General features: G+C 41.4%; 1 protein-coding gene across 2 annotated transcripts in view; it reads right to left on the reverse strand.

Moving 5' to 3' along the window:
• The window catches only part of zdhhc8b (zinc finger DHHC-type palmitoyltransferase 8b), a 283381-nt gene that overhangs the window by 60100 nt on the left and 196575 nt on the right, over positions 1-26706 (reverse strand). For both annotated transcript variants that reach the window (XR_010021238.1, XM_063074112.1), the window contains exon 3: positions 1218-1375. Coding sequence is in view for 1 of the 2 variants with exons in the window: in XM_063074112.1 (XP_062930182.1) it covers positions 1218-1375 (158 nt within the window). In the remaining variant the exon portion in view is untranslated. The remainder of the gene's footprint in view (positions 1-1217; positions 1376-26706) is intronic.

Genomic DNA, 26706 nt, shown 5'->3' on the forward strand with positions numbered 1-26706 from the left:
GTTTTTGCTGGTGTGTGGGGGAAGGGGGAGGTTTGGTGATTTTGCTGGTGAGTGGGGGTAGGGGGAGGTTTGGTGATTTTGCTGGTGAGTGGGGGTAGGGGGAGGTTTGGAGAATTTGCTGGTGAGTGGGGGAAGGGGGAGGGTTGGTGTTTTTGCTGGTGAGTGGGGTAAGGGGAGGTTTGGTGATTTTGCTGGTGAGTGGGGGTAGGGGGAGGTTTGGTGATTTTGCTGGTGAGTGGGGGTAGGGGGAGGTTTGGTGATTTTGCTGGTGAGTGGGGGAAGGGGGAGGGTTGGAGAATTTGCTGGTGAGTGGGGGAAGGGGGAGGGTTGGTGTTTTTGCTGGTGAGAGGGGGAAGGGGGAGGGTTGGTGATTTTGTTGGTGAGTGGGGGAAGGGGGAGGGTTGGTGTTTTTGCTGGTGAGTGGGGGAAGGGGGAGGGTTGGTGATTTTGCTGGTGAGTGGGGGAAGGGGGAGGGTTGGTGTTTTTGCTGGTGAGAGGGGGAAGGGGGAGGGTTGGTGATTTTGTTGGTGAGTGGGGGAAGGGGGAGGGTTGGTGTTTTTGCTGGTGAGTGGGGGAAGGGGGAGGTTTGGTGATTTTGCTGGTGAGTGGGGGAAGGGGGAGAGTTGGTGATTTTGCTGGTGAGTGGGGGTAGGGGGAGGGTTGGTGATTTTGCTGGTGAGTGGGGGTAGGGGGAGGTTTGGAGAATTTGCTGGTGAGTGGGGGAAGGGGGAGGGTTGGTGTTTTTGCTGGTGAGAGGGGGAAGGGGGAGGGTTGGTGATTTTGTTGGTGAGTGGGGGAAGGGGGAGGGTTGGTGTTTTTGCTGGTGAGTGGGGGAAGGGGTATGGTTGATTATTTTGCTGGTGAGTGGGGGAAGGGGGAGGGTTGGTGTTTTTGCTGGTTAGTGAGGGAAGGGGGAAGGTCGATGCTCTGCTGCTGCTTGTGCGTGGAAGGCATGACGGAGGAGCTTTGGGATCCTGATGTTTCTGTCATTTATTCTTTGAGGTTTTTATTGTTCACAAATGTCTGCGAAGAATAAGAATTTCAGGTTGTATATTGTATAATTCTGTGATTTTAAATTGAATCATTGATGTGTCAGTGATCTTGGAGAGGGGAAAATAACTGGTGGAGAAAATAACTGGTGAGGCAAATAAGGAAGATGTTTAATGTGCTGTTGTGTTAGCACCTTAATAAGCAATTGTAACAACCACATTTCTTACCTCAACACAGTTATCACACACACTGCAATGAGAACATCTGGGTGGCCGATAAAAATGACATGTCGCACACCATTTCATCCGTACTTGGATTCCTTTGATTTCCACATTCTTGTAGAGTGGAGCCCGGAAGTCATCATCCTTATCCTCATCCTCATGAGCTGAAAGAAATCAATTATTTTTACCAACAGAGCTCACATTAGAATTTGAAATATCTTCTCTATCACACAGATTTCAAACTCAAGACTAATTTTATTTGTCACATGTACATTCAAATGCATTGCTCGTAGCAACGCTCAACACAGTCCAAAGATGTGCTGGGATGCAGCCTGCAAATGGCGCCATGCTTCTGGCCCCAACTCACTAACCCATATGCCTTTGGAATGTGGGAGGAAACCAGAGCACCCACAGGAAACCCACGCGGTTACAAACTCCTTCCAGACAACAGCAGAACTGAACCCAGGTCGCTCGCGCTGTAAATCATTGTGCTAATTGTTGCGTACTGTGTTGTTACCTTGAGTGGCTGTATAACTGCATATTTTTTGTTGAATAAATCTGAATCCTTTGCAATGATGAATTACCTCAACATGGCAATAATCCTCAAAATGATCAATCTGCCATGTGTAGTGAATAAAAGGGGTAGTTTTAAAATTCTCTGTTTTAAAAAGGTGTCCATGTGAGATGGAACATCGAGACAGCAGGAGCAGCTGTTGGAGGCCCCTGCACTCAAGTGATTGCCTACCCTCTCTCTCACAATGGCAAGATAGAGTTTGCCGAAGATTCTCAAGTCAAAGAAATCCAAATAAAAATGGTGCTGTTGACTGTAACATTGAAAGCTGTTCGTCTTCCTCTCGCTGTGGAAGGGGTGATACCTCTATTTTGCTAGTGAGGGAGAGAGAAAGAGTCTATGCCATGTTGAAGTGCTGGGTTTTGGACTGCAGTTTTTGATGGACTCAAAATCATGGTGTCTTTGGGGTTCTAACCTTTTTCTGTCACTCATTCTTTGGGTTCTTCTGTTTTGTGGATGTCAGTGAAGAATAAGAATTTCAGGTTGTATACTGGATACATTCTCTGATATTAAATTCAATCATTGAACCCCTAAAAAACTTGCACCTGTTTTCTAATTTTAATTATTTTCATTATAGTTGCTCTCTGATTGTAATGGACTTATGCCTTGACACCAGCTTCCTATTTTGAGTGATCTCTTTCAGAGATTCTTTAAAATTTTAATTTTTGAGACACAGTGCTGAGGAAATCCTTCCGGCCCTTTAAGCCACACTGCCCAGCAACCCCAATTTAACTCTAGCCTAATCATGGGACAATTTACTATGACCAATTAACTTAACAACCTTTGGACTGTGGGAGGAAACCAGAGCACCTGGAGGAAATGCATATTGTCATGGGGAGAACGTATAAACTCCTCATGGAGAACAGTGGGAATTGAACACACATTGCCTGTACTGTAAAGCGTTGCGCTGACCACTATGCCACCCTACTCTTGGGCAACTGGGCTTTTTGTGTTGTGCTCTCTCATTAAAATAGTGCATCAGCTTCAAGAAATGTGACACTGAAATATTCTAAAGCAATATGAATGACAGAACTTGCTGAACATTTGTCCCGCACTGAGGGAACAGAGAGTGAGCAATTTCAAGTTCCCGGGTGTCAATATTTCCGAGGACACATCGTATCAATGCAGCTGTAAAGAAAGCATGGCAGCAGATATATTTCATTTCGAGTTTGAGAAGATTTGGTATATCTCCAGAAATACTCAAAAATTTCAACAGGTGTACCGTGGAGAGCATTCCAAATAGCTGCATCACCGTATCACCGTCTGATATGGCGGGGGGGGGGGGTGGGGAGATCAAAGTAAGCTGCAGAGAGTTGTAAACTTAGTCATCTTCATCATGGACACTAGTCTCCGTAATATCCAGGACATCTTCAATGAGGTGGCATCCATCATTAAAGACCCACTTCACCCTGGACATGCCCTCTTCTCATTGTTACCGTCAGGAAGGAGGTACACACATTCAACAATTCAGGAACAGCTTCTTCCCCTCTGACATCCAATTTCCGAATGGACATTGAACCCATGAACACTACCTCATTACTTTTTTATTTTTGCACTATTTATTTAACTATTTAAAATATATATACTTACTGTAATTCAGTTTTTTTCTCTATTATTATGTATTGCATTGTACTGCTGCCACAAGGACAACATATGTTGGTGATATTAAACCTGATTCTGAAAAAGATCAGCAATCCTTTGACATACGAACATTAAAACATTTTAATTGTAGAATATTTTGCAAACACCTTGAGTAGAAATAACAAAAACAAAATCACAGAGTAAGAGAATATTTATCCACTCTCTACTTTTCAGTTCTTACAAGGAGACATCCAGTCAATTACAATTTACTTGTTCATAATATCATGCAGCACTGGACTCATCCCTCTCTGCTCCTCTTTGACCACACTGCCTGTGATGCCTATCTATGCTAATTCCCTTTATCTGCTTTGGGCCAGTGCCCGTCTGTCCCTTTTCTATCCAAGAACCTGTTCAAATCACTTTTAAAATGTTGTAATTTTACCTTGGGTGCCAAGGAAGAGATATGTATATACCAAAGGAGGTGTAACGCACTCCTTCCCTCCACTAGCCTGCAAGTCTCTCTTGGGCAAGGTGGAGTACCTGCTCAGCAAAACCCCCAGATCAGCAGATCAGGGTCACGTGAAGCCATGGGAGCAGGTGGTGGATGGTCGTTGACCATGATCACCTACATCATATGACACAGCACATGATAATGATGAATTGTATCTGCCTCCACGGCCTCCTCAGGCTGCTCATTCCAGGTATTCACTGCCCTCCGCATGGGCGAGTGAGGCTGCAGAGGATTGTAGACTTGCTCCATCCAGGGAACCAGGCAACCAGGATTTGATTCCCACCGCTGCCAGTGACGAGTTCAGGTGTAATTTGTAATATCACCGATCCTGTGGGTTATTAATTTGTAATATCACCGATCTTGTGGATTATTAATTTGTAATAACACCGATCTTGAGGGCTATTAATCTGTAATATCACCGATCTTGTGGGCTGTGAAGCAGTGTCCAATAGAATGGGACGAGGGAATGTGAGCGTTAGATAGATCTTTTAACATTGCCATGACTAAGAACACGGTAATGTTTCCTTCTCGTAAATTTTACTCTGCGTGTCTGCCTCCCCGGATGAACCATGGAGGTATGAAATCTATTTAACAGACATCCAGGTGACCAGTCTATTTCTTATCCCTGGTATATTATAACTGGCATCTATAGCAACCTAAAAGTCCATAAATATTTGCAGGATGTCCATTGTCGGTTGTATTGTAAGACTACAAATGTCCCTTGCAAACATCTTGAACCCCTTAATTCCCAGGCACACCATCAGTCTGTTATTCTCTTCCTCCAGCAGACCTCTTGCTCCTACCACAAAACCAAAATACCCCACCGTTCTCGCTCCGGTTACCACTTAATTTGCTGGGTCAGGTACCTGTACTTCTCCTCCTCCCCTTTCCAAGTCTTTTTGAGGGACTGTTGGTTGTCCTCGTACCTGATTGTTACGTCGACCATGACTGCTCTGCCTCTCTTCAGAAAGATAAGGTCAGGTTTCCACAGCGATCCATCCTCTGCTCTTAAATGTGGTTCAACAAACGCTTCCCAGCCATACTTCCCAGTTTTTTCCTTCAATTTGCCGACGATCTTATTGTGTCTTTTAATTCGGCAGCTCTTGACTGAAAGGCAACACCCCGAGATGTGCACCAGAGTCTCATTGGCTATACCACACCTCCTGCAGGTTTTCACCCTGTCTGGCCTTCCTTTATTCCTCGTGCACCTTGTGGCATACTGGCTGCATTTCAACAGCAGAGTATTCACTAGCTGGTACCCCTTCCAGCCCTTGTGTTCCTTCAGCCATCCATTCGAGAGCTCATTGTTCTTAAAACTCTGATTCCTGATCCTTGTAGCTTCAATCTGACCCATTTATTGAACTTTTGCGACCTCCAGTCCAGAGCGAACTTTGAGGGCCCGTTCTCTTCGATCTCCATTAGTTCCTCGGTCTATAGGACCCACTCAGAGGGCATCTCTTTCGTGAGGAATGCTGACGGGTGGAGCTTCCTGTCCATTATCTCCTTTGGCACATTGAGATTTGCTAATCTCTCAGTTGTGGCCTGGTTGTTCTCATTGGCCATGTAGAATGAGTCCCTGATGGTTCTGTTCTCTGAGGGTTCCTGTGCCAGCCCCTTTCTAATATCACAATTGGAATCTGTAACTCCAACTTCAGTAGGCATCTTTCCTTCGGGCATGTAACACCCCATCAGTGGTATCGTGGGGAAGATGGAGAATCTCTTTTGCTGTAGACCAAATCAGTCTATCCAGGTCCTTCAAGGTGTTCTGCGAGACTTCGTTAGGTGATAGTAGACTCTCGCTATCATGAAAGTCATCATTGGCTCGATCTTCTGCAGTGGCTTCAGCTTTGCTGCCTTCAAGCCTTTAAACCACTTAGCCAGTTTATTTTTCCGTCCTTCATCCGATATTCTGCACCATGTGTCTATCCTCGAGCCTAGCTACTTCTCAATCTTGCCCGGAGGAATGAATGCACATTCCTTCCGTCCAGGCTCCATTCCGTGCCAGCATTTTACTTATAATATGAGTTTTTCCCTTGATGGCAAAGTGAAAACCTTTCCTTGTCCTCACATTGACTTCCAACATGGTTGCCTTGCAAAAGGTGTTTAGAACGGTCAGGTTTTCAACCATCCCGTTATGAGAGCCACTGAGGAGGGCTATTTCATCGGTGAATGCTAGTGCCTTCCACCTGGATCTTCCTTCCGCCATACTAATTTCTACTCCTCCTCCTCGTTGTTCCAATGTACTTATTAGAGGGGTCCACTGCAATGTTAAATAGAATGGGTGACATGGGGGTCTCGGGGACTTCCAGTAGAGCTCATGGAGTGAAGTCGTGTTCTTGACTCGCTCCATTACCTCTGAGTTTTTCTTCTTATGATCAGCTATATTTTAATTAACCATTAAGGCATCGATTTTTACAATATTTTGAAATAAATTGGGCTCTTTGATAATCGGATGCGTTTAAGGTCTGCTATGTCTAAGAATGGAAAAAACGGGAAGGATGGCAAACCTCCGGTTAGACCGAAAGGTACCGATTTTCCTCCGACTGAACCACCGTTGACTTTGAAAGCTATATCGGAGCTAATTCAAAGGGAAATTTCAACCTCTGTTACGGAGCTGATTCGTGTGGAAATTTCAACCTCCGTTACGGAGCTGATTCGTGTGGAAATCTCAACCTCTGTTACGGAACTGATTCGTGCGGAAATTTCAATTAATTTCCAGAAAATTGCCGATTCAATCGATAAGATACAAACATCTATTACGGAATATCAGTCAGCTATATCTGATCTTCAAAAATCCACGCAACAAAATGAACTTAAGATGGAGAAAATCGAAGAAACAATTAATGTAATGAAGAAGAAACTTGACTTTCTGACCTTTAAAAACTCTGACTTAGAATCCAGAATGCGACGGCAGAATCTTCGAATGATTGGAGTGCGTGAAGCTGTTGAATCTGATAACCCTATGAAGTATTTTTCTCAACTTTTAAAAGATGCATTTCCTACTGTATTTCCTGACCAACCACCGTTATTGGATCGCGTTCACAGAGTTCCATCATACTCGTCTAAGTCAGATAAACCTCGACATGTCATCTTACGCTTTCATTACTTTCAAGACAAGGAGAAACTGTTTCGTTTCGTTCGATCTAAAGGTTACATTGATTTTTTGGATCTTAAGTTCCGATTCGTGGAGGATTTCAGTAAACCAATTCGGGATCAACGGGTTCGTTACAGATCTGTGATGTCGGAAACTCTACAAGATGGATTTAAAACCAGCGCTGCTTTACTCTGCACATTTCAGGATTCGTACGTTGGATGGAGCCCTCGGTTTTTTTGAATCTCCATCGGATGCCCAGAGTTATCTGGATCAATTTTCACCTTCAACATCTTAATCGTAATTTTTAACTATCTCTGTTTGATCGGAGGTTGTGAATTTGTCAGTCTTAATTTTTTTTTGCCCTATATGGGCAGAAAAGTTTATTTTTGATTAATTAATATGGTTGCTAAACTTTCTTTTTATCTGTGTCATTCCTTTCTTTTTCCCAGGGGATTCTGGGTGGTTATTCCCTCACCGTCATTCTACGTATTTCCTTTGAGGCCTTAAATTTTGTAGTTTTTAAATCTACTTCTTTTTGTAGGTTTTCATAACTAGTTTATGTTAATAATTTCATTTCTTTTTTTGTTTACTCATAGGGTCTGGGGTTTGTTGCGGTTTTTTTTTATATTTTCTGGCTTTTTCTCTGTTATATTAAGTGTTTGTTTTAATTGATTTACCTTTTTTTATTTTTTTACTGGTTTATAATTAGCTGATCTTTTTTATATTTACACTTTTTTTAGGGAGCGTATACCGGAAGTCATGGGGGTAGTTTTAGTGCTTGCTTCTTTCTGGCTGGTCTGTGTTAGATTTAACCTTGGGGTCATGGGGTGGGGGGTGGTGGGGGGGGGCTTCACGTTTTAGTTTCTTTCTTCTTGGGCTATGTACACTATTGAAGTATTGGTTGCGTTCTCCTTCCCGGTATCTCTTATTTGTTCTGTTCCCTTTCCGGGTTCATGGGTCGAGCCTATCGTCAATCCTCCTTGTTGCAGGTTGACTTTAGGGTTTATGGAGTCCATTATTAATTTTGTCTCCTGGAATACTAATGGTCTTAATCATCCTATTAAAAGGAAAAAAGTTTTTAAAGTGTTCCAGAGACTTAAAGCACAAATTTTATTTTTACAAGAGACCCGTGTGCGGAGGGGGGACAGACTACGTTTTTTTTAAATTCTGGAAGGAACAACAGTTTCATTCGAACTCCAACACTAAGATTCGAGGCGTCTCTATTTTTATAGACTCCTCAGTTACTTTTATACAATATGGTATTATTTCTGATCCGAATGGTAGATTTCTACTGGTTAGTGGTCTACTATTTAATAAAAAGGTAGTTTTGGTTAATGTTTATGCTCCTAATATGGACTGTCCGGAATTTTATAAATCATTATTCAATCAGTTCCCAAATTTGAATGAGTTTTCATTGATCTGGGGCAGAGATCTTAATACCTGTTTATCTCCAGCTTTGGACCGTTCGGCTCCTTTACGGACCTTACCTAATAAATCTGCAACTTTGATTAATTTATTCCTTTCTGATTCTGGGTCAACGGACATTTGGCGTTTTTTGCATCCTCAGGAAAAAGATATTTCTTTTTTTTCACATGTTCACCATTCCTATTCAAGAATTGATTATTTCTTTATTGACTCTCGTCTTATTTCTTCAGTGATTAAATGTGATTATGACTCTATAACCATTTTGGATCATGCTCCACTTAAGCTTTCTATTAAAATTCAGGCCAATACACAAAATAATAGACAATGGCGTTTTAATTCGCTGTTGCTTCAGGACACGGACTTTGTTAACTTTATGAATGAACAGATTGATCTTTTTTTTACAATCAACTATACAGAGGATATTTCTGTGAACATTCTTTGGGATACTTTTAAAGCTTATATTCGTGGTCAGATTATCTCATATTCTGCTGCTTTGAGGAAGAAGCTGAAGCAGGAGGAGTTGGTAATTGTGGACAAGATTAAGGAAATTGATAAGAAATATGTTATGGCTCCTTCTGAGGAGTTATATAAACAAAGAACTGAACTTCAAATGGAACACAGTTTATTACTCTCGTCCTCGATTGTAAACCAATTAAAGAAAACAAGAAGTGAATTTTATGTACATAGTGACAAAATTGGCAAACTGCTGGCTAACCAATTGAAGTCTAATTATGCTAAATCTCAAATTAATCAGATTTATAATCAAAATAATCGACTGATACTTGATCATGCGGGGATTAATCAAACCTTCTGTGATTTTTATTCTTCCTTATATCAATCAGAGTCTCCTCGAGACTCTAAATATATGAATGATTTTTTTAGGTAACCTAGACTTCCCTGAGATTTCACAGTCTTCTATGTTAGATACTCCCATTACCACTGATGAGATTAAGAATGTTATTTCCTCTATGAATTTGGGGAAAGCTCCTGGCCCTGATGGGTTTACCGTAGAATTTTATAAATGTTTTGCACCTTCATTAATCCCTTGGTTCTGTAGGGTTTTCGAGGCTTCATTAAAACTTGGTAAACTTCCCGAATCTTTCAATAGAGCGTCAATCTCTCTAATATTAAAGAAGGATAAAGATCCTGCTCAATGTGCATCTTATAGACCAATATCTTTATTAAATGTTGATTCTAAAGTTTTTTCTAAGTTATTAGCAAACAGATTAGAAAAAGTACTTCCTTTTATTATTTCAGAAGACCAAACGGGTTTTATTAAAGGTCGTTACTCTTTTTATAACATTCGCACACTGTTAAATATTGTTTATACCCCCTCACAAAATGTTCCTGAGTGTGTTATCTCTTTAGATGCTGAGAAAGCTTTTGATAGAGTAGAATGGCCTTACTTATTTAAGGTGCTTGAAATGTTTAATTTTAGCTCGAAATTTATATCCTGGATCAAACTGTTATATCATTCTCCTGTGGCCTCGGTCCGTACTAACTCTCTAAGCTCACCTTTTTTCCCTCTTTTTCGAGGCACTCGACAAGGTTGTCCTCTTAGTCCTTTATTATTTGATATTGCACTAGAACCTCTTGCAATTGCCATTTGAGAATCTCCAAATATTACTGGGATAACTCTGGGCTTAAAGTCCCATAAAATATCACTCTATGCTGATGACTTACTTTTATATATTTCTAATCCTGAAAAATCCATCCCTGCTGTTTTAGAGTTATTAGCACAATTTAGTCTCTTTTCAAGTTATAAATTAAATCTTAGTAAGAGTGAACTTTTCCCAATTAATAAACAACTTCCCATACATCATAACTTTCCATTTAAATTGATTAATAATTATTTTTCATATCTTGGGATTAAAATTACTTGTAAATACAAAGATTTATTTAAGATTAACTTTTTACCCTTAATTGACCATATTACTCAACTTTCATCTAATGGTTTCCTTTATATTTAACTTTGATTGGTCATATTAATGCAGTTAAGATGTTTTTTTTGCCAAAATTTTTATATATATTTCAGGCATTACCAATCTTTGTTCCAAAATTTTTTTTTGATAAAGTTGACTCAAAAATTTCTTCATTTATTTGGCAAAATAAAAACCCGAGACTGGGTAAAATACATTTACAGAAAGCTAAGAGAGATGGAGGTTTAGCATTACCCAACTTTAGATTTTATTATTGGGCAATTAATATTCGACATATGAAATTTTGGTTACTTGACCAGGATATACTATCCATTCCTAAATGGGTAGCATTGGAATTACAATCTGTTCAGGGCTATACACTTGGCTCTATTTTAGGTTCCTCTCTTGCTTTTGATTTGAAACGCCTCAAACAGGTATCTAACCCGATAGTTAAATATACCTTACGTATTTGGTTTCAATTCAGAAAATTTTTTGATCTTAACCAATTTGGGCTAGCGATTCCTATTTTAGGTAACATATTTTTTCCTCCCTCTTTTACGGATCGTGCTTTTCAAATTTGGAAGACTAAGGGTATTTCACGGTTTTTGGATTTATTTTTAGATGGTTCCCTTATGTCTTTTGAACAATTATCTAATAAATATAATTTATCAAGAATACATTTTTTTTTAGATATCTACAAGTTAGAAATTTCCTAAGTATTATACCTTCTTCCTTTCCAATGCTTCCTCCTACATACATTTTAGATACTATAATTAACCTTAATCCATGTCAGAAAGGTGCATCGGCTATGATTTATAATATTATTATGAAACTTAGGAAAGCTCCATTTGATGAGATTAGAGTAGATTGGGAACAGGAACTGGGGTCTATCATTTCCGTGGATGACTGGGGGCAGATTTTACAATTAGTCAATACTTCCTCTATCTGTGCTAAACATTCCCTAATTCAATTTAAAGTTGTTCATAGAGCACATATGTCCAAAGATAAATTAGCTCGCTTTTATTCTCATATTAATCCTTTTTGTGATAGATGTCCGGGGCAGATAGCCTCTTTAACTCATATGTTTTGGTCTTGTCCTACTCTGGAAACTTTTTGGAGAGACATTTTTAATATTATCTCCAAGGTATTGAATATAGATATCTCTCCTCAGCCTATTACTGCTATCTTTGGACTACCTAAAATTTCCAGTAATCTTTCCCTTTCAGCCCGTAGAACGATTGCATTTCTTATTTTAATGGCGAAAAGATGTATCTTACAACATTGGAAAGAGCTTAATGCTCCAACTACCTTTTTTTGGTTTTCTCAGACGATATTATGCTTGAATTTGGAGAAAATTAGAAGCAATCTTTATGATTCCTCACTTAACTTTGAACAGATCTGGAGATCTTTTATTCAATATTTTCATTTAATGTAATTTTTTTTTCTCCTCTTTTTTTGCTCCATATTTATATACCCTTCTTGTTTTTTTTACTGTTTTTAATGGAGGTCGGGATTGAGGATGTGATTTTAAGTTTTTTAACTCTGCTTGGTTCCAAGTTAGCCCATTGCTTTGCTTTGCTTTTAGTTAGTTGCACGGTGGGTTTTTTTTTGGGTTTTTTTTCCTTTTCTCTATTGATATATATATATATAAAAATTAGTATACTATTATGTTACCTTAGTATGTTATGTTTAAATTACATTGTTTGTATCTTTTTTTTGTATTAACATCTCCTGTAATTTTATTATATTCTAACAGTGTATTAGTGCCTTTATGGCTTAACTTTTTGTATACTTATTCAATAAAAAGATTTAAAAAGAAAGAAAGACATGGGGGTCTCCTTGTTTAATCCACTTCTTGTGTAGCTGGATCCTGGACTTCCTGTCACATCGTCGGCAGGTGGTACGAGTGGGCTCCCTCACCTCTGCCCCTCTGATCCTCAACACGTGCCCCTCAGGGCTGTGTACTAAGTCCCCTTCTTTACTCTCTGTATAGCCATGACTGTGTCCCCACCCACAGCTCCAATCTGATAATACAGTGCATCTGTAGATAAGAACTTCCCACTATTCAGGACATTTACAAAGACAGGTGTGTAAAAAGGGCCCAAAGGATCACTGGGAACCTGAGTCACCTCATCCACAAACTGTTCCAGCTGCAACCATCCAGGAAATGGTACCGCAGCATAAAAGCCAAGACTAACATGCTCTGGGACAGCTTCTTCCACCATGACATCAGACTGCTTAATCCATGCTGACACAGCTGTATTTCTATGTTATACTGACTATCTTGTTGTACATAATATCTATTATAAATTACTATAAATTGCACATTGCACATTTAGACAGAGATGTAAAAAAGATTTTTACTCATGTACATGGACCCGGCTGGTGGCGTAGTGGCATCAGTGTCGGACTTATGGACGACAGGTCCTGAGTTCAAATCCAGCCGGCTCCCCTGCACGCTTTCCATCCGTGCAGGGTTACAAGTTGGTGATCTCTTTGGAAACTCACCTGGCAGAAGGCCAGGTTGTAACTTGCCTCGTACGCGGTTCCCCACTACGTCAGAGAGGCGTGGAGGGAAATCGTCCGCTAACCGGATGCGACGTACCTTTCCTTTATGTGGAGGATGTAAGTGATAAAGTCAATTCGATTCAGTGTAACGAGCTTTGTGTCTGTGGACTCCACTGTAAGGAACTGAGGCTGAGGTTGTGGGCCTGCTCTGACTGCTCCGGGCTTTGTGTCTATGGACACACTTTTGTCCTGAATGCTGTTTGCTTGATTTTATTGTTTGCATGATTTGTTTCTCTTGCTCTCTCTGTGCATTGGGTGTTTGCCGGATTTTTTAAAAATGGGTTCTTTTAGGTTTCTCGTTTTGTGGCTGCCTGCAAGGAGACAAATTTCAAGGTTGTATAATGTATACACACTTTGATAATAAATGTACTTTGAACTTTGAACAGAAGTGTATACAGTGCAGTCAAACCAATTGTGGTTTCGCCATAACTGTGTAATGTTCTCTCCTTCAAGTGTTCATCGACTCCTTTTTGAAAGTTATCATTGCAGTTGCTTCTATCACCTCTCTGGGCATCATCATGCATATCATAATTCATTGAAGGGGCAAAAAATATTCTTTATCTGACTTCTGGCACTTTTACTAAATTTCTTCAAGTTTCTATGCACATTACTAGTGGAAGCTCCTCATTTTACAACAGGGGTTCCCAACCTGGGGTCCACAAGCCCCTCAGTTAATGGCAGGGGTCCATGGCATAAAGAAGGTTAGGAGCCCCTGCTTTATAAAAGCTTCACAATGTACAAATTCCATCCACTATTTGCAATGAGAACTCTAACTAATGAAAAGCAAAAGATCAGCATACCTGGTGACAGAAACTTGGCTGATAAAGGACATTGTAAAAAGATTTAAATTATTATAATGAAACCATACTTTCATATTATTCAATCAATAAAGAATAGTGGACCAGAGATCACATGACCAAACTGCTTACATTGGAGAATTGCCAGGACTAAAATTTTAAATATTTCTTCAGCTTGTTATTCTCTCTCTTATTTCTGCCAAGTGGATCTTGCTTTTTACTTGGTTTGTTCAAGTTCTAATGCAGTGGTTCCCATCCACATACCCCTCAGTTAATGGTAGGGGTCCACAGCATAAAAAAGATTGGGAACCTTTGCACAGACGTCGAGAAGATTGTCAGAATCAGAATTAATATAACCGGCACATGTTGTGAAATTTATTAACTTTGTGGCAGCAGTACAAAGCAATACATGATGATAATAGAGAGGAAAAAGAAAACTGTGAATTACATTAAGTATTGTGTGTGTGTGTATAAATATATATATATATAGAGCTAGATAGATGTAGTAGTTAATTTCAACTAGTGCACAAAAATAGGAAATAAAAAAGTAGTGAGGTGGTGTTCACTGGTTCAACGTCTATTCAGAAATCGGATGGCAGAGGGGAAGAAGCTGTTCCTGAATCACTGAGTGTGTGTCTTCAGGCTTCTGTACCTCCTCCCTGATGGTAGCAATGAGAAGAGGGCACGATCTGGGTGATGGGGGTCCTTAATGATGGACACTGCCTTTTTGAGGCACCGTTCCTTGAAGATGCCCTGGATACTACACAGGCTAGTACCCACGATAGCCGACTAAGTTTACAACCCTCTGCAGCTTCCTTCGATCTCGTGCAGTAGGTACCACCCTTCCATACCAGATGGTGACACAGCCAGTTAGAATGCTCTCCACAATACATCTGTAGAAATTTGTAAGTGTTTTTGGTGACATACCAAATCTCCTCAAACTCCTTATGAAATATAGCCTTCTTTATAGCTGCATCAATATGTTGGGTCCATGTTAGGTATTGATATTGATACCCAAGAACTTGAAATTGCTCACTGTAATCCAATTACACCATTCCGCCAAAGAAAATGATAAAGTTTTTGAGTCTTCTGTCATGGTTCGGGGGTCTCCTGCCTTGGTTCAGGGGGGTCTGCTGTCTTGGTTCAGGGGGGTCTGCTGTCTTGGTTCAGGGGGGTCTGCTGTCTTGGTTGGGGGGGGGGGGTCTCCTGCCTTGGTTCAGGGGGTCTCCTGTCTTGATTCAAGGGTCTTCCCCCCACCACTCCCCAGAGTTGCCTCACGACACAATAAGCCTCTATAGCCATTGGGTTCTTGTTTCAAATTCCAGAATCTGCAGTTTTGCATCTCTGCTCCAAACCACAGGTTACAGGTTAAGGTCAAGATTTGGAAACGAACAACAGCATTCCGAACCAAAATGGAGTCCTCAGATCTGAACCCCGGAGCAACATATATATAACATATAACAATTACAGCACGGAAACAGGCCATCTTGGCCCTTCTAGTTTGTGCCGAACTCTTACTCTCACCTAGTCCCACCGACCTGCACTCAGCCAATAACCCTCCATTCCTTTCCTGTCCATATATCTATTCAATTTAACTTTAAACGACAACATCGAACCTGCCTCAACCACTTCTGCTGGAATCTCGTTCCACACAGCTACCACTCTCTGAGTAAAGAAGTTCCCCCTCATGTTACCTCTAAACTTTTGCCCTTTAACTCTCAACTCAGGTCCTCTTGTTTGAATCTCCCCCACTCTCAATGGAAAAAGCCTATCCACGTCAACTCTATCAATCCCCCTCATAATTTTAAACACCTCTATCAAGTCCCCCCTCAACCTTCTACGCTCCAAAGAATAAAGACCTAACTTGTTCCACCTTTCTCTGTAACTTAGGAAATGAAATCCAGGCAATATTTTAGTAAATCTCCTCTGTACTCTCCCAATTTTATTGACATCTTTCCTATAATTCGGTGACCAGAACTGTACATAATACTCCAAATTTGGCCTTACCAATGCCTTATACAATTTCAACATTACATCCCAACTCCTATACTCAATGTTCTGATTAATAAAGGCCAGCATACCAAAAGCTTTCTTCACCACCCTATCCACATGAGATTCCACCTTCAGGGAACTATGCACCATTATTCCTAGATCCCTCTGTTGTACTGCATTCTTCAATGCCCTACCATTTACCATGTATGTCCTATTTTGATTAGTCTTACCAAAATGCAGCATCTTACATTTTTCAGCGTTAAACTCCATCTGCCATCTTTCAGCCCAATCTTCTAACTGGCCTAAATCCCTCTGCAAGCTTTGAACACTACTTCATTATCCACAACGCCAACCTCAAAGTCTCGTTTATCAGTTCATCATATTAGCGGGCATGGAGCACAGCAGCCAGGGCAGTCTTCATAGTCTCAGTGCCATGAAGATGACCATCACAGAGATCGAGCGAAATCGGCTCTTGTCCCGACCGACACCCTGTCTTTTCAATCTATGTGGGCTGGCGTTTAAATTGAGCCAATAATGGAACAATGAAAGTCTCCGGCACCCTGGAGAGAGGAGTGAAGATGGCAGAGAGCAAGTGAGGTCAGGTCGCCCCTCTGATTTGAGCCGGTGCTTAAATTGTCTAAACAGGAGCCAGGCACTGCTGCCGTGAAGGGCCCTGGGCCCAGCTCAGCGATTCACTTGGTTTCAGAGTTGTATGCAGTGCACATAATTTGTTAATAAGTGTGCTTTGAATCTACAAGACATTCATCTTCTTGCAGACAGTCACAATACAAACACAACAGAGCCCATCAAAAGACCCACACAACAAAGACCGTCAAACACCCAATGTGCGAAAATGAGAACAAATCATGTAAATAAAAAATATAAACAAATAACACACAAAATGTTAACTGCAGAGTCCGTGAAAGTGAGTCTGCTGCCTTGGAGGAGGCAAATGAAGCTGGTCCAGGGAGCTACAGGCCACAGCCACGGAGACAGTTCAGCACTGAGGCGAGTGCAGATTACTGCCGGCCACAGCTTCAGAGTTTAACCCTAAGGCGAGTAAACCTCGTGGAGTAGCGAGCTGAACACCAGTCCATCCTTCACCCTCAGCCTTGATGCTTTGATATTTTTAATCTGGCCCAGCGCTTAAATCAGCCAAACAGTGGTGTGGTTTTTGCCCCGCCGTTTCGATCTGGCCCCAAGCATTGTTGAGGATCCCTTACCACCCATTTCTCAATAACTCTGATCCACCATTGTCAGGAAGGAGGTACAGAAGCATCAGGAGTAGGACTGTACGACTGGGTAACAGCTTCGTACCTCAGCCTGTGAGAGGAATGAATCACAATCAGAATCAGGTTCAGGTTCAACATCACCAACGTATGTTGTGAAATTTGTTATTATGTGGCGGCAGTACATTGCAATACAAAATAATAAAAAACTGTAAATTACTGTAGATATATATATATATTTAAAAAGTTAAATTAAATATATGGTGCAAAAAGAGATTAAAAAGTAGTGAGGTAGTGTTCTTGGCTTTAATGAATACCCTGCACCACAGAGGTTTCACCACGAGGACAGTCAGATGTTTACCGTTTACCAGTGCTAATTTACTACATGCATTTTGAATTATATTTTATCAACTTATTTATAATAATATTTTGGCTTATGTACTGTGTATGATATATGTTATATGGGAGCACTGTGGTCTAGAGGGACATACTTTCGTTTGCTTGTATACGAGGGGTGATTGATAAGTTCGTGGCCTAGGGTAGAAAGAGTCAATTTTAGAAAACCTAGCACATTTATTTTTCAACATTGTCCCCTCCTACATTTACACACTCAGTCCAGTGGTCGTGGAGCATATGGATCTGTTCTTTGTAGAAGTGGTCCACAGCAGGGGTGATTGATAAGTTTGTGGCCTAAGGTGGAAGGAGATGAGTTATTAACTTCAAACTTTCTGCATTATCACTCAAGAGTTGAACTGCATCTGCATGTAACGAGAGCTGTATAACTCATCTCCTTCTACATTAGGCCACTAACTTATCAATCACCCCTCGTATATGCAATGTCAGATGACAAAAACTTGAACTTGAAGTCCACTCCAGCAATAGCCGGACATTGGCTTGTTTTGTTTTGCTCTTGGGCCCAGGTCCTGCTGCTTCAATATGGCCAGGGTGAGAGAGTAGATAGTAGTAGTAGTAGCACTTTGTTCTTTCTGTAAACCTATCTATTTATTGATTTATTTGTTTGTTTATTGAGATGCAGCTTTGAATAGGTCCTTCGAGCCACACCGATTTATCTCCAGCCTGATCACGGGATGATTTACAATGACTGATTAACCTACCAACTGGTATGTCTTTGGAATGTGTACCATGGAGAGCATTCTAACTGGCTCCATCACCGTCTGGTATGGTGGGGGGGGGAGGGATGTGCTACTGCACAGGGTCGAAGTAAGCTGCAGGGAGTTGTTAACTTAGTCAGCTCCACCAGGGGCACTAGTCTCTGCAGTATCCAGGACATCTTTAAGGAGAGATGCCTTAGAAAGGCAGTATTCATCATTAAGGAGCCCCACCACCCAGGACATGCCCTCTTCTCATTGCTACCATCAGGTAGGAAGTACAGAAGCCTGAAAGCACACAAATGATTCAGGAACAGCTTCGATCATCACAGATACCACCACCCAGGCCATGCTCTGTTCTCACCGCTGCCATCAGGTAGAAGGTACAAGAACCTCAGGACGCACACCATCAGGTTCAGGAACAGTTACTACCCCTCAGTCATCAGGCTTTTGAACAAAAGTGGATAACTACACTCATTCTACAACCAATGGTCTCTCTTTAATGACTCTTTATCTTGTTATTTCATGCTCATTATTTGTTGCTATTTATTCATTCCTGAATTTGCCAAGTTTGTTGCCCATTGATCCTGCTTACCGTTACTGTTCTATAGATTTGCCAAGTATGCCCGGAAAAAAAATCTCAGGTGGTGACATGTATGTACTATGATAATAAATTTTACTTTGAACTTCAAATGTATTGCAATGTAGTGCTGCCACAAAGTTAACAGGTTTCATGACATATGCCAATGATATTAAACCTGATTCTTATTCTGAATATTTATTTATTCAGATACATCGCGGAATAGGCCCTACAAGCCGGGCCGCCCAGCAATCCATTCTAGCCTGATCACAGGACAATATACAATGGCCAATTAACCCAGCAACTAATATGCCTTTGGACTATGTGAGGAAACCGAAACACTTGGAGGAAACACACGCCTTTTCTGTTAAGTGGCATTGTGTCTTGCCAACGCCATCTTTACCGGAAACAAAGGTAGTCTTAGCCCTCTCAATAACTCATACAAAATTTATGTATATAAAAATGGTTAGTGACAGTTTAATTTGCTTGCAAAATTTCAAGCAGTACCCTTCTGGGTGGCGGGCTGGTGACAAAGGAGGTGTAAGGCGTTCCTCCCCTCCGCTAGCCTGCAGGTCACCCTTGGGCAAGGTATAGCATCTGCTTAGCCCTTCCCCCTGCTCAGGGTCAGGTGAAGCCATGAGAGCAGGTAGCAGATGCCCCTACTTATCAAGTCCTGCTTATGCGACCACTGTCACCAGGCAGACAATCTCTGAAGAGTATTGATAATGGCTGGGGTCACCTGTCTTGTAAAGACACTGCCCAGGAAGCAGCAATGGAAAACTACTCCTGTAAAAAAACTTGCCAAGAGCAATCATGGTCAAAGGATAGAGAAAAGAATAAAAACAGTGGGAAGGAGGTATTCCCCACAGGCAAAGACAGATGGAAGACCATGATTGCCCACGTCATATTACATGGCATGTAATAATGATGATATTTTAGCACCAGCTGGATGTAAATACTGAATTAAAAAGTCAAATGGAACAAAGAATTGAAGTAGCAATGTTAATCAAAATAAATGAAAAGTTTTGTATTTGCAGCCTTGGGATTTGTTTGCTTTCAATTCAAAGAACAGAACATCTTCAAAAAATCTGTCACAAAAATCTGCTGTGTGCTCAAGGGGCATGCAGTTACCTCAGTATTAATTGCAGTTATACTGTCCCCACTTACAAATGAACAGTGGGTCAGTTTAAATTATTGCCTTCAGCAGGCTTGTTACAAATCACTATAACAACAGGAAAGGCTTTATAAGGTACTTGGTGAGGCTTCACTTGGAGTATCGCGAGCAGTTTTGGGCTCCTTATCTAAGAAAGGTGCTGAAATTGGAGAGGGTTCAGAGGACGTTCATGAAAATGATTCTGGGATTGAGCGGCTTGTCATATGAGGAGTGCTTGATGGCTCTGAGCCTGTACTCACTGGAATTTAGAAGAATGAGGAGGGATCTCACTGAAACCAATCAAATGTTGAAAAGCCTCAATAGAGTGGATGTGAAGAGGATGATTCCTATGGTGGGGGGGGGGGGGTCTATGACCAGAGGACACAGCCTTAGAACAGAGAGGCATCCTTTTACAATGGAGATGAGGAGGAATTTCTTTAGTGAGAGAGTGGTGAATTTGTGGAATTCATTGCCACAGATGGCTGTGGAGGCCAAGTCATTTGGTATATTTAGGGGAGATGCTGATAGGTTCTCAATTAGTCCGGGCATGAAGAGATATGGGCAGTAGGCAGGAGACTGGGGCTGATGGGGAAATGGATCATCCCTGATGAAATATTGGAGCTGACTCGATGGCCCGAATGGCCTATTTTGTTCCTATATCTTATCTTAACAGATAGGAACTACTCTAGAGATGAGCAATCCCTTGCCCTTAATTTAGTGATCATGTTGTGAGATTCTTTGTAAAAGAGACACGCAGAGGCAATAGGAGAAAGGCGCTTTGTCAACAGGGCTGAACGTGTAGGTAAGCGGCTGGGAAAATGAGGCATGATAACCTGATCAGTAAAAGTCACGTTATCTGAAAGCTCTTTCACAAGTGAGGACAAAAGGGGGAAGGAAGGAACCATGATGAAGTCACTTAGATCTCTGGAGAGAAGATATGGGAGAAGGAGCTAGACAAAGTTGTGGAAACAAGTGTATAAAGAATGGAAATATTTATAAAACAATAAGGCGTAGGAGAAGAATTAGGCCACCTGACCATTGAGTCAGTTCTGCCATTCCAACATGGCTGAACCTCTTACCTCATTCTCCTTCCTTCTCCCCCCCCCATAACCTTTGATGGCCTTACTAATCAAAAACCTATCAATCTCCGCTTTAAATATACCCAATGGCTTGGCCTCCAGAGCCTCTGATGGCAGTGGATTCCATAGACTCAGCACACTCTGGCTAAAGAAATTCCTCCTCATCTCTGTTCTAAATGGACGCCCCCCTATTCTGAGGCTGTGCCCTCTGGTTCTAGAGACTGGAAACATCCTCGACATGCCACTACTTCGAGATTTCATTTCCTTGCAGATATTCACAGTAGAACAAAGAAACACAAAAGAATCAATTAAAAATGACTCATAAAGACTGACAAACAAGAGAAGTCAAATTGTGCAAATACAAAAAGAAGGAAAGGAAATAATAACAAACAAGCTGAGAACATGAAAGAGAGTCCGTAGGTTGTGGAACCAGTTCAGTGTTGAAGTGAGTGAAGTTATCCACACTGGTTCAGCAGCCTGACGATTGAAGGGTAATAATTGTCTGTCACATTTACATCGATGCAACAGTGACTATACTTCAGAAGTATTTTGTTGTCTGTAAAGCACTTTGGGATTTCCTGAGGTTTCTGCTCCTACCCAAAGCACTAACCTTGTGTGAGAAGATGCAGACCTGCTGGTCACTTCCATGTGTTTTGCCTTTCTACTTAACCCCGACACGGCTTTGAGCCCCACACACCCCACCCCCACCCCCACCACCATCCGCTCCGATGAAAATGGTATGAATTGCCCAGAGAGAAACCTCCAGGGGAGAAAAATGCATTGACTTTCACAGCTGAACTACATTTCCAGGAATGTGTTCTGTGTGTGTGCTTGTAAATACAGTGCCTATAAAAAGTATTCACTCTCCCCCCCACCCCCGGAAGTTTTTATGTTTTATTGTTTTACAACATTGAATCACAGTGGATTTAATTTGGTTTTTATGACCCTGATCAACAGAAAAAGACTCTTTCATGTCAAAGTGAGAACAGATTTCAAAGTGATCTAAATTAATTACAAATATAAAACACAAAATAATTGATTATATATGTATTCACCCCTCTTTAATATGGCACATCAAATCATCACTGGTGCAGCCAATTAGTTTGAAAAGTCATATAATTAGTTAAAAGGAGATCACTGTGTGCAGTCAAGGTGTTTCAATTGATTGCAGTAAAAATACACCTAGATCTGGAAGGTCCAACTGCTGGTGAGTCAGTATCCTGGCAAAAACTACACCATGAAGACAAAAGAACACTCCAAGTAACTACGCAAAAAGGTTACTGAAAAGCACAAGTCCAGAGATGGATACAAGAAAATTTCCACTGATTATCCCTTGGAATACAGTTAAGTCAATCAACAAATGGAAAGAGCATGGCACAGCTGTAATCTGCCTATGGCAGGCCATCCTCAAAAACTGAGTGACCGTGCAAGAAGAAGGTTACTGAGGTAGGCTACCAGGAGACTGATGACGACACTGGAGGAGCTACGAGCTTCAGTGGCTGAGATAGGAGAGACTGAACATCCGACAACTGTTGCCCAGATGCTTCACCAGTTGCAGCTTTATGGGAGAGTGGCAAAGAGAAAGCCACTGTTGAAAAAAAAACTCTCATGAAATCCTGGCTAGAGTTTGCCAGAAGGCATGTGGGAGACTCTGAAGTCAGCTGGAAGAAGGTTCTATGGTTTGATGAAACCTAAATTGAGCTTTTGGCCATCAAACTAAATGCTATGATTAGTGTAAGCCAAACAGAGCACATCACTGAAAACACACCGTTCCTACAGTGAAGCACAGTGCTGGCTACATCATGCTGTGGGAATGCTTCACTGTAGCAGACCCTGGAAGGCTTGTGAAGGTAGAGGATAAAATGAATGCAGCAAAATACAGGGAAATCCTGGAGGAAACCCTGATACAGTCTGCAAGAGAACTGTGACATGGGAGATTTTTTTTCCAGCAAGACGATGACCCCAAGCATAAAGCCAAAGCTAAAAACAAGGTTAATGTTCTGGAATGCAGATCTCAATTCAGTTGGGAATTTGAGGCTGGACTTGAAAAGGACTGTTGACTCACAATCCCCGGGCAACCTGACAGAACTTGAGCAATTTTGTAAAGAAGAATGGGAAGAAATTGCAGTGTCCAGAATCGCAGAGCTGATAAGAGACCTATCCACACAGACTCAGGGCTGTAATTGCTGCCAAAGGTGCATCTACTTAATACTGACTTGAAGAGGGTGAATAATTATGCAATCAATTATTTTGTGTTTTATATTTGTAATTAATTTAGATCACTTTATAGAGACCTGCTTTCACTTTGACACAAAAGAGTCTTTTTTTCTGTTGTTCAGCCAAACTAAATCCACTGTGATTCAATGTTGTAAAACAATAAAATATGAAAGCTTCCAAGGGGAGGGGGATGAATACTTTTTATAGGCACTGTATGTTTGCATGAGTTTATTTAACCCTAAAAAAAGGAAAATATACTGTATTTTCACTTCTACTTAAGCACATAATGACTCCACTTATCATGTAAATCTTTGATAAAGGAATATCCAGCTGTCAACTCCTCTTTCAAAGTGGACATCTTTGTGCTGTACTATTATTCTTGTCCCAGTTAAGTAAGTTACAGCAAGTATTTTCTGCGTTTTATGTATGTCATGTTTCCACTGGAATGGAATCATACACATTTTTTTCCTTAATCAATTCAAATCACTAGTGAAATTTTGATAATAAATGTACTGTGAATCATTGAATATTACGCCACTGAGCTATCTGCAGATTTTTCTGCAAATGACGCTACTTGATCACTCAAAAACTTCTACAAGTGTACCGTGGAGAGCGTTCTGACTGGCTGCATCACCGTCTGGTCTGGGGGAGGGGCGAATGCACAAGACTGAAGTTGCAGAAACTTGTAAAATTAGTCAGCTCCATCATGGGTACTAGCCTCTGTAGTATCCAAGACATCTTTAAGGAGCAGTGCCTCAGGAAGGCCGCGTCCATCTTTAAGGATTCCCATCACCCAGGGCATATCCTCTTCACACTGTTACTGTTGGGAAGGAGGTACAGCAGCCTGAAGGCACACACTCAGCAATTCAGGGACAGATTCTTCCCCTCTGCCATCCGATTTCTGAATGGACATTGAACCCATGAACACCACCTCACTGGTTTTATTCCTGTTTATGCAGTACTCATTTTAACTTAACTGTTTAATATACATCTACAGGATGTACTTGATGTAACTCATTTTATCTATATTTATTTATCATGTATTTCAACATACTGCTGCTGCAAAGTTAACAAATTTCTCCATATTTGCCGATGATATTAAACCTGATTCCGATTCTGATCCGTCAATAGTTCCTCTTCAATCCCACAACAGATGCTGCCTGATCTACTGAGTTCCTTCAGTAGTTTGTTGTTTTGCTCCAAATTCCAGCATCTGCAGTCTCTTGGGTCTCTTTACCAAGTAACATGACTGGTTATTCACAGCTTCTGCATTTACTGACTACTCTTCTAAAAATGCTGAGAAATCACAGGTAGATAGGGCTGTAAAGAAAGTTTTTGGCCTTCATAAATCAATGTTTTGAGTACAGGAGATGGGATGTTATGTTGAAGTTGTATAGGATGTTAGTGAGGCCTAATTTGGAGAATTCTGTACAGTTTCAGTCACCTTTCTATAGGAAACATGCAAATAAGATTGAAAGAACACGGCGAAAATTTACAAGGATTTTGCTGGGATTGGAGGATATGAGTTATATGGAAAGATTAAATAGGTTAGGACTTTATTCCTTGGAATGTAGAAGATTGAGGGAAGATTTGATAGAAGTATACAAAATTATGAGGAGCATAGACAGGGTAAATGCAAGCAGGCTTTTTCCACTGAGGTTGGGTGGGACAACAACCAGAGGTCATGAAGGTGAAAAGTTTAAGGTGATCATGAGGGGAAACTTCTTCACTCAGAGGGTTGTGAGATTATGGAGTGAGTTGCCAGCGCAAACAGTGCATATCAGCTGAATTTCAATACTTAAGTGAAGTCTGTGTAGATACATGGATGAGAGGGATATGGAGAGTTATGATTCCAGTGCAGGTCGATGAGTGTAGGCAGTTAAATCATTTGGCATGGACTAGATGGACTGAAGGACCTGTTTCCAGACATCCCACCCTGCAAAAACTCATTTCAGGGAGGTAGCACCCCCACCCCCCGCAACCCCATATCCCCCCCCCGCCCCCCCGTCGACCTCCAAGGGTGTATGTAATACTTTGTTTAGTGATTTTGTCTAATCTGTAAACCAAGTTGGGTATATGCAGCAAATGTGACATTAAAATATGTACTTATATTATATTATATTATCGTGTTTATTCTATTACAACTTTAAGCAAGTCTACAGGGGGTTTGGCCTCATCACATAGGACAGGGGTCCCCAACCTTTTTCGTATTGCGGACCGGTTTCACATTGACAATATTCTTGTGGACCGGCTGACTGGGGGGGGTGGGGTGGGGGGGTGGTGGTAGGGTTGCCAACGTACAAGAGTAGCAGTCAAATACGTTGGGTTTACCCCCAGAAAGACTACAATGACCATGAAGCCTTGCGCGGGCACCATTGCGCATGCATAACTTGCGCATGCGTTTGCATGCCAATTTCTTAAAAATTGTTTTTGCCAATTCTGTTGGCGGCGGCGGAGGGGTGTGTTAATCACGACCGGAATATAGGTGATAAGTGGCTAATACACTCAATTTCGTTTCTAAAAGGGTTTATCTAACGAATTTAATATTAAACACACCGCATATTTTCCTCGCATGAATATAGCGATAAGACAATTATCGGGGAGGACAGGGGAGCTTGAAGTGTTGAATGAACTTCCAGTAGAAGTGGTAGAGGCAGGTTCGATATAATCATTTAAAGAAAATTTGGATGGGTATATGGACAGGAAAGGAATGGAGGGTTATGGGCTGAGCGCAGCTCAGTGGGACTAGGTGAGACCAGCGTTCGGCACAGACTAGAAGGGCAGAGATCGCCTGTTTCCATGCCGTAATTGTTACATGGTTATATAAGTCACTTATAATAGCATCATAACATTTTAAGTAACGTTTGGATGTCAAACACACAGCGCATATTTTCCCCATATGAACATATAAAATCATTGCAATGCACCAATATCGCTGAATCAGTGGGAGCCCAGGGCTTGTTTTCCTGCAACGAGACAGTCCTATCGAGGGGTGATGGGAGACAGCGATACCCGAAGGGGGTTCCTTATGTCCAGTCTATTCCGCAATTTTGTTTTCGTTGAATTCATTGCAGAGATATGTTGGAAATGGAAGCAACGTTTTCAGTGCTTTCCTGACTATCTCAGGATATTTAGCCTTGACTTTGACCCAGAATGCCGGCAGAGATGTTATGTCAAACATACTTTTCAGCCTGCCGTCATTTGCAAGCTCGAGGAGTTGATCTCCTTCCCGCGCTGAAATGGATGACGCATGCGTAATGACCTCGCGTGCGTTCAAGCTCAACAGTAGGTGTAACAGGGAGTGAGGAAAGGTGCAGCTGATTCCTATCGCCCATTCATATCGTTTCCTCGCGGCCCGGTAGCGCTCGCCTTGCGGCCTGGTACCGGTCTGCGGCCCGGTGGTTGGGGACCACTGACGTAGGACATCAATAGCGTAGCTCCTCGGCAGCTAGCCAGCTAGTTTAATGCAGGGGTCCCCAACCTTTTTTGCACCGTGGACCGGTTTAATATTGACAATATTCTTGCGGACTGGCCGACCCGGGGGGGGGGGGGGCGGGGGTTAAACGTGACTGGAATATAGGTGATAAGTCAACTATAAGTCACAAGTCACTTGTAAGTGGCTAATACACTCAATTTCGTTTCTAAAGGGTTAAAGGGGTTTATCTAACGA

This window comes from Mobula hypostoma, chromosome 21 (assembly GCF_963921235.1).
Source record: "Mobula hypostoma chromosome 21, sMobHyp1.1, whole genome shotgun sequence".
Taxonomy (NCBI): Eukaryota; Metazoa; Chordata; class Chondrichthyes; order Myliobatiformes; family Myliobatidae; genus Mobula; species Mobula hypostoma.